This window comes from Haliotis rubra, unplaced genomic scaffold (assembly GCF_003918875.1).
Source record: "Haliotis rubra isolate DU_JTF1 unplaced genomic scaffold, ASM391887v1 Scf1006, whole genome shotgun sequence".
NCBI classification, from domain to species: Eukaryota; Metazoa; Mollusca; class Gastropoda; order Lepetellida; family Haliotidae; genus Haliotis; species Haliotis rubra.
The window spans coordinates 271,374-285,828 of record NW_025764900.1 but is presented as its reverse complement, the minus strand read 5'-3'; the positions used below and the strand labels follow the sequence as shown (position 1 = coordinate 285,828).

General features: G+C 40.8%; 1 protein-coding gene across 1 annotated transcript; it reads left to right on the top strand.

Annotated features, from left to right (window-relative positions):
- The first annotated feature begins 496 nt into the window (after nucleotides 1-496).
- Nucleotides 497-11,790, top strand: LOC124267864 (protein draper-like). Its single transcript, XM_046702856.1, has 15 exons — nucleotides 497-656; nucleotides 2,586-2,830; nucleotides 3,288-3,467; nucleotides 4,079-4,213; nucleotides 6,061-6,195; nucleotides 6,734-6,868; nucleotides 7,084-7,218; nucleotides 7,405-7,539; nucleotides 7,925-8,059; nucleotides 8,272-8,403; nucleotides 9,344-9,478; nucleotides 9,693-9,827; nucleotides 10,227-10,361; nucleotides 10,712-10,846; nucleotides 11,696-11,790. Exons 2-15 carry the CDS (start codon nucleotides 2,788-2,790, stop codon nucleotides 11,788-11,790), a joined length of 1,800 nt encoding a protein of 599 aa, XP_046558812.1. The 5' UTR covers nucleotides 497-656; nucleotides 2,586-2,787.
- Nucleotides 11,791-14,455: the final 2,665 nt, after the last annotated feature.

Sequence of the window (14,455 nt, the reverse complement as noted above, 5' to 3'; positions counted from 1 at the left end):
TGCATTTTACTGACCAGCACCCACCCAGGCCCAGCACAGCTCAAACCACACGTTAACTCAATAACACCTGTCGGGTAGATTCTTTGGATGCAACGACGCGCTGATGGCCACTGTACAGGTTATTAGCATTTCATCAACATTTTGTCTAACATACTGAGGATCGGTGGAGTAGCCCAGTGGTTAAAGCATTCTCTCGTCACGCCCGGGTTCGATTCCCCACATGGGTACAATGTGTGAATCCCATTTGTGGTGTCAACCACCGTGATATTGCTGCAATATTGCTAAAGCGGCGTAAATCCATACTCACTCACTCATTCTAACAATCAGTCTATATAATAGCTCGTCACCAGGGTGACAGGGACCAGCGTGACCTGACGCTGATAACATGGACTCAATGAAGGTTCTGCAAGTGTGTAACACGACAGTTTCACGCGATATCACACTGACAGATAAGATACGTATTGTCATAACACTAATTTCAGGTCGATGTAGCTTTTGTACAGATAACATTTTACCTTCCTGTTTATGTGCTGGACAAAGGCCACGCTAGTATTTAGGTTTCTAAATGATGGGACTGATGAATGTATGGTACTCTCTGTGGATTTTCCCCATTGTAGTCATCGTGTGCCGTGATCAACATTTACCTCCTCATACAGGTGTGTATATTATTTATCTACCTTTATGTCCGATTTGAAAGAAATGCGATACTGTCTCAAAATGTTGTTTGAAATAGGATTTTACGTAAAACGTTTCGGCCATTTTTGGTGAATAAACGGTTTGATAATAAAATATTTGTTCACTTACAAAATGAAAACAGGTGACCTTTCATTAAAATCTTAGTACATGTTGTTGGAGCTTATTTTCTAACAGACTTCATTGAGTCGATGTTGTGCCTGTATTGAGTATATCATTGCACTGCATAGTGACGTCTTAAAATGGTATAAGAGAGGTTGTCTTGTACAGCAAATGTATGTATTTGCATGTACTGTAAGGAAAAGCGCTATTGTGAGTTAAAATAATGTGAGTTAAAATAATAAAGATTACCAAACATCCGCTACATGGAAATTTCAGTATTTGATAAGAGGACGAAACGAAAACCCAGAATTCCAGTGTATGTCATTATCACACATATGTCACAGTGCCTGTATAGTAACATCAGATGTCTGTAACGGCTGATGTTCAGAGACCATTAGTTAACATGCATCTAATCAAATCTATATATAGTAGTTATAATATGAACACAAAGATATTTCAAACCCTTATCAGGCTATATCAAGGTTGGGTTTGTATTCAAGATAAAGCCTATTTTGGGATTCACTGAAGATGTTTTTGTTACCACGAACGTTATGTATGACATGCTTTATTGGGCCTAGAACTTCGTATAAGATACATAGTCGTTACACTCAAGCATGAATGTCAATCGAGTGGTGATACATATATTACAATCATGTAATGTTATACAATAGCGTCTTGTTAATGAAGAGGCGGCTAATAGTAGAGTGAGTGGATCGTGTTTATCGTCGTTTGACGTACGCGTTTGCATATTAAAAGAGATATATTGAATATAAACTTCTTAACATAAAGTTAAATGGACAAAGTATACTCATTTACACTCGAGAGTGAGTGAATGATTTAACACTTTCCATAGCATCGGCAATATTGCAGTCATATAGCGATGAGAAAAGGTTAGTTTTTGTTGAATGTCTGTCGACAAAGGACAATAAAACCACGTCAGTATTTAAAAACAGAAGTTTTAGTATAACTTAAAACTAGGCTATTGATCACTAGCAACCAAAGCTAACCCACTTGCAGGACATCACGGGGACTTACGGCGCCCAGCTTCCTGCATGACGTCCCAGCAGGATCTACGCCATCACTTGGGTCTCTTCTGGTTGCATGCAATGCTAACCAATAGTAAAAACCAAAATATTAACAATGATTGGATGTTATATACTTTGATTTAGATGGACTTATATGCTTTACGCTCCAGAAAATGTCACGTGGTATCAACACTGCCCATTAACTCTCAGTAGTTTCCGGAACAAGAGTATTTTTATAACGTTTTTGGCTACACATGTTGACAACAATTTTCTTCTCCGAGATATTCCTTTTTACGTGATTTATAAATGGTTTGATTTCAGAATAAAACTGTATAGCTACTTTTAGCGTTTTAAAACTGAAGGAAGGAGTCACAAGGACGTACTGATGACTTACCGTCATTGTAGAAGGGCGGTGGGGTAGCCCAGTGGTTAAAGCGTTGGCTCGTCACGCCGAAGACCCGGGTTCGAATCCCCACAGGGGCACAATGTGTGAAGCCCATTTCTGGTGTCCCCCGCCGTGATGTTGCTGGAATATTGCTAAAAGCGGCGTAAAACCAAACTCAGTCAGTCAGTCAGTCATTGTACAATGTGTACAACATATGTGTAGGGCATACTATTTCAAGGTCAAAACAACGAATAAACAAAACGTATGAATTGTTTAGTGATTTGCGTTAATCAAAAGAGAATCTTTCAACCCCTTTGCAATATATGTATCTACTGGTGTGGAACATAATTTTGAAATTACAGTCACGTACACTGTTTCAGTAAATGTGGCCCTTAACAAGACTGCAACACAACATGGGGAATTCAATGATACACAGTGGTGCGACAAGGACTAGGTCAGGTATGTGGTATCAAACCCGCAAACCTGGCTGTAGACGGGAACACAGACAGACAGTTCTGGAGAGGTTCCTGTGCTAACCCCGATGAAGTACCCACACCCTGGTGGCAGGTGGACCTGGGTCACATGTACAACATCTCCTGGATCAGGATCTACACCAGGGCACAGCGTGAGATTATATAGATGATATTACTACATGTATGCTATGTTACTCGACCCGTGAAGGTCCGGGTTAGAATGAACCTTCAGTAACCCATGCTTGTCGTAAGAGGCGACTAACGGGATCGGGTGGTCAGGCTCGCTGGCTTGGTTGACACATGTCATCGGTTCCCAATTGCTAAGATCGATGCTCATGCTGTTGATCACTGGATTGTCTGGTCCAGACTCGATTATTTACAGACTGCCGCCATATAGCTAGAATATTGCTGACTGCGGAGTAAAACTAAACTCACTCACTCACTCTGTAACTCGATGGATATATTTAGAATATCCTGACCAAAGTAGGATAGTAAGTTGGTCTTTGTAAGCAAATGCATATTAACAACACCAAAACCAATTTATAATACGGTTTTTAAGGAATGGATATCTTATTCAGAACTGTTGTTATAATGTTATTCATCATCCAGATGAATACCGTATGAACTCAACGATACTAACAGTGGGGAACAGGACCTGTTATAAACATCCCGCTAAACATGTGGAACCGGTGATGAACATCAGATGTGCCAATGTGACGAAAGGACAAACAGTTAACATCAGTCTTACATCTGGTAAACAGCTAAGTCTGTGTGAAGTGCAAGTACTGAGTGAGTGTAACATTCATTTTATCATCTATGACCTGTAACCTCTGAATAGAAATAATGCATTGGTGTTCTTTGCTCTGTAAGAGATTGCAAAGATTTCAGTTTGAAAGATAGTGATTCAACAGCACAGTATGAGTAATGCAATGATTGGAATGCTGTGAATATTAACGCTCAAATTAGTTAAATGTATTTCGACCGATGTTTCCGACATCTATTAACAGGTGGTTGCAGGTGGCCCTGAGAAGGAACAGTCAGGTTTTGTTACGCATCTTCCGTCACAGAGAGCTCCTGGATGGGCGAGGCTGTTGTTCAGTTGGAATATTTCATGATACGTAGGACATCTCATGACTATGGCGTCAAAAACAATACTCATGACTTTATATATACGTCTTACTCTTTGTTCGGGCGAAAAAAATAAAAGCACTGTTTTACATTTATGTAAATATGAATATGTGCGTGCGTGACTATGTGCTTCAGTCAGATGGACCGTTGACCGGAGCGTCCCAAGGTTTGTGACATTTCAGAAAGAAAGCTATTTTCCAGTTATGTAACACGCCTCAGTAGTAACAGACATTTTTAGAAACTTATATTTGACACGGTGTCTTATCCTGCAGTGTGTGAGGACCATTGGTTCGGCGTCAACTGCACCAACCAGTGCCATTGTGTGAACAACGCCACCTGTGACAAGACCACCGGATACTGCAACAGCGGATGTGTGGCTGGATTTACAGGAAATGACTGTCTGACAGGTAGTCATCACGGTCGCGTACCGATCCGTCGAATTTCTGATTTCGGAGTAGTAAAATGCATTCGACGGATGAGCACTGCTATCAAAACATTGGATCATACCCCAAAACAGACGCAAGGGGTGTTGGATGGTTTGACTCTCTCTCTAGTTTCGTACTTTTGTACTTATCGTTACCTACTCATATGATACAATGAAAAATTGATGCATTAAACATATGTTTGGACTATCTTTATGTTTTTACAAAATTGAAATTGATGCATTAAATAAAATGTATTCATTAGGAGAACTATATACAAGGATATTATATTCTCCTTTATCTTACCACTTTTTTATTACTACTGTCATATATGGGATAATTGTACGATTGAACAGGCGATTTTACTGGAAAATTTACTTTTAGGCGCATTAAGAACTATATGCGGTGCGGTTCGCGGCACCAAGGAAACCAATTATAGCACACTGAAAGAAAGACGATATCGCTCTAAACTCATAATTTTCTATAAAATGTGTATTATCATCTGACTCCTGATTATCTGATCGATCTTGTACCGGGTAGAGTATTTGAACAAAACAAACTATAATCAGTTCATTTCTAAAAGTAACCGCTTCCAATGATTATCACCTCTACATGTATATTCAATGTTAGACAAGTTTTATATAACTTGATTTTCTACGGCAGCTCATTTCGTTTCATATTAAACATATGAACCGAGAAAAAAAAGATAATAGTTCATAGCAAACATCGGTTTCCACACCTGTGAACCCTTTAACTATTTAACAAAACATGTAGTCTAATCCAATACAAGCCGACCCCTTAATTAATGAACTTCGACTCTTCCAGTGTGTTAACACTGTCTGAAATTCGACTGATTAGCACAGAACCACTCAAGCATGATTCGACGAATCAGCACTGCTGACAGTTCAAAATTCGACGGATTAGGCCGTAAACGTACTCACCACGTCTCCACTCATTAATAGAAGGTATCAACATAATAAGTTGGTATCCGGCTGACCATTACTTTCCCCGATCCGTACTTGCAATTCTATGTATTACAACTCCTATGTTAAGTCAGTTAGATTCTACTGCCTTCCCCTTTCCTTCATTATAGAGGCGTTAAGAGAACATTCACGATGCTGAGTACATGAAATTGAAGTCCGTTGTAAGTGTAAGTCGAATACTAGCAACCACATGGCTATGTAGAAGCAACCTGGATCGGTACAAACGTAACAATCTCATGTATTCACAAAATATACCTTAACTGTATTGAGAGAGATACTGGATTACCTAGAATTGACAATACATTACTGTTTCTAGCTTTTCTATGACAACACGTTTTGTGTATATTCGACAGTAGCCCTGTTGGTAACCGGACAAAATCCACACACACACACACACACACCCACCCCACCCCACCCCCCCACACACACACCCGAAAGTGCATCGGAGGACAAAATCTCCCTAGACAACCCCAACATGAAAGGGGATTAAGTGTTGATCACAGATCAGGAGAACCAAGCTAAAGATGAGTGGGGGGCATTTAGTCTGTGTTTTTGCCAGTTCTATGCCAGTATCCATATCTAAAACAATCTCCTCCAACTCTACTGCAATTGTTAATGAAGCTGTTCTATGATAACAAGGATTAAAGAACCATTAATCTAAAGCTAAAGATGAGTAGGGGGGATTTTGTCCGTTTTAATGTTAAGGATGGGGGGATTATCTTTTTCTTTCTTTTTTTTTTGGGGGGGGGGGTGTATTTGTCTGGGGGGAATTTGTCCTGGATTCAGCCCTGTTAAAACAAAATAATATTTATACTTAGGTTTCATAGCGGTCACTATCTATTTTCTCAGAGTGTGATGACTATACGTTTGGGAGCAACTGTGCTGAGAAGTGTCACTGTAAGGACAACACTACATGTAACAAGACAACAGGCTTCTGTCAGGGCGGATGTGCGCCAGGATGGACGAAGGCCGACTGTCAGACAGGTTTTTGCCTAATCTCCATTTTTCATATCTTTGGTTGCATACATGCTTGTTTTGCTTTTTGTTGTAACAGTTGTTGTTGTTTTGGGGGTTATTGTTTGGTTTGTGCTTTTGCTGCAGTATAATTGATACATTTCGAATGAGTGACCAATTGCTACATATTTGATAGAATTGTTATATTTTATCTTAATTAACTGATTTATTTGTATAGTGTAATTGACACATTTGGAAGGAGAAATCAACTGATTACCGTATTTTACAATAATTTATTGTTTTTACTTAATTCATTTATTTATCGTTGCAGTGTAATTGATACATTTAACTGAAGGATCAACCGGCTAATGTATAAATGATTTGATGTACAGCGTGAAGTTCTATCTTAACATTCAACAGGTTTTAGTCAAATTGAAGTTAAGTTCGTTTCAGTTGATAAATACAATGAGTGAAGACACAACATATTTTCAATTCATGAACACATACAATGTACACGTCCATACGTGCTGACAGAGGATTAAACTAATGTCTAAATGTATATACTCAGAGTGCAGTAACAACACGTATGGACTCAACTGTAGACAGAAGTGTCACTGTCTGAACAACACGACATGTAACAAGACAACAGGCTACTGTCAGAGTGGGTGTGCAGCAGGATGGAAGGGAGGCAACTGTCAGACAGGTTTGTTGTGCTGTGGATTGGTGTCTTCTTCTCTGTATAATAGCAACAACCAGCAAAGATGTTGAGTATTTGAATACCATTCCAGAATGCATAGGCGGTATGCTTTGTATAAACAGTGGCCTTAAGTGTAACTTATAAACACATATGTCTCAGTATCTCAGTTCCAATACAGAAAATATAATTATAAATGGCTCATTTGTTTTTGTTATTCACAGAGTGCCCTGACTTCACGTTCGGTTATAAGTGTTCCCACCAGTGTCACTGCCAGGACAACGCTACATGTAACAAGACATCAGGCTACTGTCAGCGAGGATGTGCAGCAGGATGGAAGGGCGATGACTGCCAGACAGGTATATTGTGCTGTGAATTCGTGATATCATTTTTTCTCGTATAATAGCAATAAACAAGATTACCATACCAGAATGAAATGACAGCACGTGTTTGTATGAATATGCCCACTATGGTAATTTATGTTCAAGTATCTCAATTCAAATATTTATAAAATGTGTTACTCATAGCTACCTTTTTATTCAAAGAGTGCACAAACAACACCTTTGGTGTCACTTGTTCACAACGGTGTCACTGTAAGGACAACGTCATATGTGACAAAACATCTGGCATCTGTCAGGGTGGATGTGCTCCTGGATGGATGGAGGACAACTGTCAGACAGGTAATTGCTTCATATTCATCCCTACTCAGATGTAGTTTTGTCTGTGCTCATGTAAAAGCATGTATAACACACGTAATTGTTTGTTTGAAACTGACACGTTTCTGTGACATACTGAATGAACGAGCTTAGAAAATATGTTCAAAGAGACACAAAGAGATGAATCTGACATATGGATTTATCATGATACTACAATGTGATGTTACTGTTTTCAAGGCGCCTTGGGTCCATTCAGCCGGAAAACAAACTGTATCTTAAGATGCAACAAGTTTTAGTTTATAAAAGGTAATACGTGAAGACACGACATAGGTTCAATTCACGAGTACAATGTACATGTCTACACAAGCTGCCAGCGGAATATACTTATGTCTAAATTGCATATTCACAGAGTGTAACAACTACACGTTTGGTGTCAACTGTTCCGAACAGTGTCACTGTAAGGACAACGCCATATGTGACAAGGCAACGGGCCACTGTCGGAGTGGGTGTGCGGCAGGATTGAAGGGTGATGACTGCCAGACAGGTATATTGTGCTGCGATTTGTGACTTCTATTCCCTATTCATAGAACAAAGAACATGAAAGTTACTAGCACATTTGAATACCATTCCAGAATATATGACCTAGGAGTTTGGTATCAACTGTGTCCACACATATAACTTGTGCACCAGTATCTCAATTCCAACTCAAACTAGGTTTAATAATGAATATTAGTGGCCAACATTTTCTATTCACAGAGTGTGGTAACTACACGTTTGGGATCAACTGCTCTGAGAAGTGTCACTGTAAGAACAACACCATATGTCACAAGACAGGCTACTGTCAGGGCGGATGTGCGGCAGGGTGGAAGGGAGGCAACTGTCAGACAGGTACATTGTGCCGTGGATTGTGGTATTTTTCTCCGTATAATAGCAACAAGCAACAAAGATGTTGAGTATTTGAATGCCTTTCCAGAATGCATAGGCGTTATGGTTTGTATAAACAGTCGCCATAAATGTAACATTTGTCACATGACACATTTGTCACAGTATCGCAGTTCCAGTGCAGAAAATATCGCTCCGAACAATTATTAAAATTAATTATGTTCATTCCTACTCTGTAAAGTAGAACGTGTTTATACCACATCTAATTGTTTGTTTGAAATGTACATGTTTTTGAATCACTGAATAGACGAAAATGTAACCCTCAAATATAGACTTTCCAAGTGCTTTTTGTTTGCTGGTTTTTAAACGCCGCGCTTAGCAATATTTCAGCTATGCAGCGGCGGTCTTTGATCAATCTAGTCTCGTCCAGACAATGAGATCAACAGCATGAGCATCGAGCTACAAAATTGGGATACTATGACATGTGTCAAACAAGTCACCAGGCCTAACCACTTGATTTTATCAGTCGCAGTCTTCGCATGGATTACTGAAGTCAAATTCTAACCCGGATCTTCACGGGTCGCCTACCAAAGTCACATCGTACGTACTGCACAAACGTGCAAAGTACAAAGAGATGAACGTGATATATGCATTTATCAAAATACTACAATGTAATGTTAGTGTTTTTAAGACGACTGTGTAGTTTGTTTGAAACTCACACGTTTATATGAAATACTTAATGGACGAAATTGCCCCGTTTAATAGTTCAGCGGGAAAACAATTCCTTTTTAGCGTTCAAACGGTTTTAGGCTATGGAAGGTATAGTAATTTAATAGGTATGTAATTCGTGAAGACACGACCTATTTTCAATTCATGAGGACATGCAATGCACAGGTCCATACGTACTGACAGAGGAATATACTTATGTCTAAATACATACATTCAGAGTGCAGTAGCAACACCTATGGATTCAACTGTACACAGACGTGTCACTGTGAGGACAACGCTACCTGTAACAAGGCAACAGGCTACTGTCAGAGTGGGTGTGCGGCAGGATGGAAGGGCGATGACTGCCAGACAGGTATATTGTGCTATCGTTTCCAGATTTCTATTCCAAATGTCTAGAACAAAGAAAATTGAAGGTACTCACACATTTGAATACTAACCAGAATATATGAACGAGGCGTTTGGTATCAACTGTGCCAACGCCTATCACATATGCACCAGTATCTTGATTCCAATACAAATAATAGGTATATTTAAATTTAATAGTGGTCACTATGTTCTATTCACAGAGTGCAAGAACTACACCTTTGGTATCAACTGTTCCCAAAGGTGTCATTGTATGGACAACGTTATATGTAACAAGACAACAGGCTACTGTCAGGGAGGTTGTGCGGCAGGATGGTCGGAGGGCAACTGTCAGACAGGTTTTGGCCTAATGTTCATTATATCCAACACAAAACTCGCGTGGACGTGGTTCTATCTCTGCGGGGTGGTGGGGTAGTCTTGCGTTCGCTCTTCACGCGGTTAGAATCCGCGGTTAGAATCTCCAGCACATGGGTACAATTTGGGAAACCCATTTCTGGTCTACCCTGCCGCGAAATTGCTGGAATATTGCTACAAGCTAAAACCACACTCAATAATTGAATCTTACAGATCGATTATCATTATAATACAACGTGTTCTATGTTTCCATTTACCCATTTACATTCACCACAAGCCAGTTAGTTGAAGGTTTACTGTGATTATGTAAGTGTACCATTCGTTGAAAAACGATTATGTTTATAAAAACACATAATGCTTACAACGTATATCCATATATTCAGGTTGTAGAAACAACACGTATGGTCTCAACTGCTCCAAGCAATGTCACTGTGAGGATAACACAACATGTAACAAGACCTTAGGTTTCTGCCAGGGCGATTGTGCAGCAGGATGGATCGGCAATGACTGCCAGACAGGTATCAAATGAAAATATATCTCCATACCACATTTCTTTCTGTAACTCATGCATTGAGCCACTAGCTGTCAGTGAGGCAAACTCGATATTAATATCCGCCAATATATTCAGGGAATAACACATTAAGGTTTGTGGCTTCACTCGTCAAGCCAAAGACCCGGGTTCGCTATCCCACATGGGTACAATGTCTGTAGCCCATTTCTGGTGTCCCCCGCCGTGATATTGCTAAAAGCGGAGTAAAAGCTGACTCACTCACTCTAAGCGAAGCGATCACATATTAATATAGATCTTTGATTTTCCCGAAAGTAAACCACTGGCCTTGTCCTGTATTTTTTCTCTGCTAATTGTCAGCGTGCAGTAACTCCACATATGGCACCGAATGTAAGAAGACATGCCACTGTAAGACCAGTGGAGTTTGTGAGAAGACGACAGGACATTGTGAGGGCGGATGTGCAGATGGGTGGACAGGAGAGAGCTGTCAAGGCCGTAAGTATGAATCATTGCATTCTCCCACGTTTCTAGTGGCATTTCGTAAATCACACTTGTAGCGTTAACATGTATCTATCATCGCGCTCTTTAATCGTCTTCCTATGACTTCAAACCTGCATGTTGCCAGATGTAAGAAATGACGCTCAGACACTCACGTATTACATTTGCAATTTTTGTCTTATCTGATGATCTTTAAAATGAATAAGTATCTAAACATCAAACTCCTGCAGGTTAGAGCGTCAGCCCGGATAGCGGATGGTCGCGGGTTCGATCCCAGGCTGCGTCATACCAAAAGACGTTAAAATGTTGTACTGATTGGTCCCTGCCTGGCACTCGGCATTAATGGATACAACAAGGACTGGTTGGCTCGGAGTCAGTATACTGTGTCTGAATGGGGTATTCATGCTTAACTGCGGCATGGTATCTCAGTGAGCTAGCACTATAAAACCAGCTTAAGTCTGGGCTAGTACAAGCAGCCGAACATACACATACACACGCATGCACGTGGTCATATGAGCAAAATATTCTCAAGCACGACGTTAAACCCCATGTCACCTCACCTCAAAATCCTGCACGAAAGCATTACCTCAAGACAGCAAAATCTGGTCATTACTCTTACCTCGAAATGATGTATTTTGCGGAGTGGCAAAGACTGACTTTTAACTGTTAACGTGTCTCGTCTCTTCCTAATTTATATTATCTAATTACCTATCTTTTTGTTACTTTTGAATGACTGTTCTGTGTCCATCATCTGCACCTAACGTTGTGTTTTCCAAGATACTTGTTTTTATCAACAAATGTTCCCAACTACATTGTCATGATAAACTAATCCGTTTTGTGTTTTAGCTGAGTCGGCTCTTAACATAGCAGTGATAGGTGGGGGTGTCGGCGGAGCAATAGCCATTCTGGTAGTGATTGCAGGAGTTATTATTTACAGGTGAGGAAATGTATATGCTAATAATCTTCACATCTTGCTGAGCATACCTGAGAACACATACATGGCACTAAAATATGCGTTTTAATTATAACGTTTCGTCTGTTCCTGTACGTCAATATATATAATCAGATAAACAAAATATTATATATACTAAGCAGCAAAAGAAACGTCAGTTTGGAATTTTCCTTCGCAAAAACGGATAACTGTAAACTCATTAAATGTTTTGATTGTATATTTTTGACAACATCTCCATCTTTACCTGAGCAAAGACATTCCTTCCAAAACTCAGAATGGAAGCCAGGAAATGGTCTCAAAAACGCAACTTGATCTCGGAGATGGTACGGTGTTCTCCATGTTTTTCATGCAACTCATGCTGCACGTGCTGTTCACAAAGACCAGCCCTATAAAAATGAACCCCGAAACCTGGTTCAAACATTAACATTACAACCTCTGCAGGATGCCGCGACTCACGACAGCTCAGAGGAACCAGGCACTAGGAAGACTTGAAGCTGGCCACACTGAACAAGCCGCTGCCAAGCACTTCCAGGCCTTTTTTTTTGACCATCTACAGGCTGCAGCAACGTTTCCGGGCCACCAACACCACAAATGATCGCCCCCGTACTGGCAGACCACGGATGACCACAATACGACATGGCCGCCATGTTGTGCGACAGCATGTACAGAATCCCTTCATGCAGGCATCCGAAACAGCATGCCAGACAGTGGGAACACACGGAAAACCAATCAGTACTGCTACATACGCTGACGTCTTAACAGCGGGAACCTCCATTGCCGTAGACCTTACCGTGGACCTATCCTCACCCCATCGGCGTAAACGTCTACAGTTTGCCCTACAACACCAAAACTGGCGATACAGGCAATGGAGAACTGTTCTGTTCACAGATGAGAGTCGGTACTGCGTATCAACTGCAGATGGCAGAACAAGAATATGGCGACGACGTGGCCAGCGTAACTGGTGTTCCTGAACCTTGGTCCAGGGAGAGGAGGTGAAATCACAGCGGTGCGCTACATCGACCAAGCTCTCAGACCCCATATCATACCACATTTCGCACGCCGTCACCGGAACAACATTTCCCAGCATGATAAGGCCCCGCCCCATACTGCCAGAGCAACACGGGACTTCCTGCAGGAAAACGGTGTCAACATAATGCAGTGGCCAGCCCTTAGTACTGATTTAAACCCAATTGAACAACTTTGGGATGAAATTCTGAGGAGACTGAATAATGTCATACCAAGGCCGAACACAGCCGATTTATTGCGCCAGGCCTTTGTCAGAGTGTAGTTCCAGGTGCCAAATGACGTTCACCAATCGATTGGTGGACGCCATGCATAGAAGCTGTGCTGCAGTTATTGCCGCTCGTGGTAGTCACACTGGATACTGAAGTCAAGAGTCTGAATGGACTGCAAACGTTCACGTAATGTTTTGAGTTGAGTTGGGTTTTACGTCACATCGGCATTATTCCAGCCATATAGTGACGAAAACAAGTTTGCATTAATAAACATTGTAAGTACATACTCGGAATGAGTTTTATTTCAAAAACATTTATTCATTATATTGTCATTTAAAAGCAGAAAAAGTCAAAGCACTAAATTTAAAGGTAGGCAATTTGTTAGTCACATTTCACCGTTACAATTTATGATACAGATCAACTTCCCTCAGGTAGTTCACTATCAGATGAGCGCTCACGCGGGAGAACACACCTTTCTATGGAATACTGTAAGGGACATTGTCGCTATGTCGCATTGTCGCGTTGTCAAAAACAAGTATAGTGAGGCAAAATAAACCAAAACGCGACACGCGACATCGCGACAACGCGACATTTCGCCCATTTGTCGCATTGTCGCGATGTCGCGTGTCGCGTTTTGAATAATATTTTTCTATTCCTCCAAAGGGCGACATATCGCGACATAGCGACAATTTTCAAGGTCAAAATATGTCGTGTTGTCGCGCGTCGCCCTATCTAAGATGTGTAAAAGAAGCCTAAAATTCATTTGAACGCGACACGCGACAATGCGACATTTTATATGTCGCATTGTCGCGTGTCGCGTTTTCGCCCTTTCGATTACCGGTGCGCATGCGTAGAAAGTCAATGAGTCTACGCATGCGCAGGAAATGTTATACTCTATTACACATTTCAGTGGTCTTTGTTACCTCCAATGGTTTTTACAATGAAGTAGTACGCGTAATGACAATGGGGGCTGCATTTCTTGAACTTAATGGAAATCTTTCATTGTTGCTTTGAAAATTATTGCATATATTGTAAATGTATTTGGCCAATAAAGTGTGTTTTAGCATCAAGACAAATTATTAGCGCTACTACTCATTGTAATCACGGCACTCGGTGGCTCTGTCATTCAAGGCGAGGCAATCTGCTATGCAGGGTTGTGTCTCTTAGTCACACTAGATAACTTTGATCATAGGTTCGAATCCCAGTACCATACACATTCATCACTTTGAACATTTCACCCATATCAAGCTCACAGGTTGTGAAAAAACTCAAATATTGTTAAAATTCAGGCCAGCCACATCGGCAGAAACATCAAGTGATGTCCACGAATGGGTCACTATGTTCCACAGTGCGGACGTGTCCGACGCTGATGAACTTGTTCAGCCAGCAGTGGATGGATACCAGGTAGAATTACATGGT

Bases quoted from the DNA above. Each gene is read 5' to 3' on its own strand.
- LOC124267864 (XM_046702856.1), top strand. From the start codon at position 2,788: ATGTACAACATCTCCTGGATCAGGATCTACACCAGGGCACAGC. The intron at 2,831-3,287 runs GTGAGATTATAT...TTCATCATCCAG, and splicing joins GATCTACACCAGGGCACAGC to ATGAATACCGTATGAACTCA. The intron at 3,468-4,078 runs GTGAGTGTAACA...CTTATCCTGCAG, and splicing joins GTGTGAAGTGCAAGTACTGA to TGTGTGAGGACCATTGGTTC.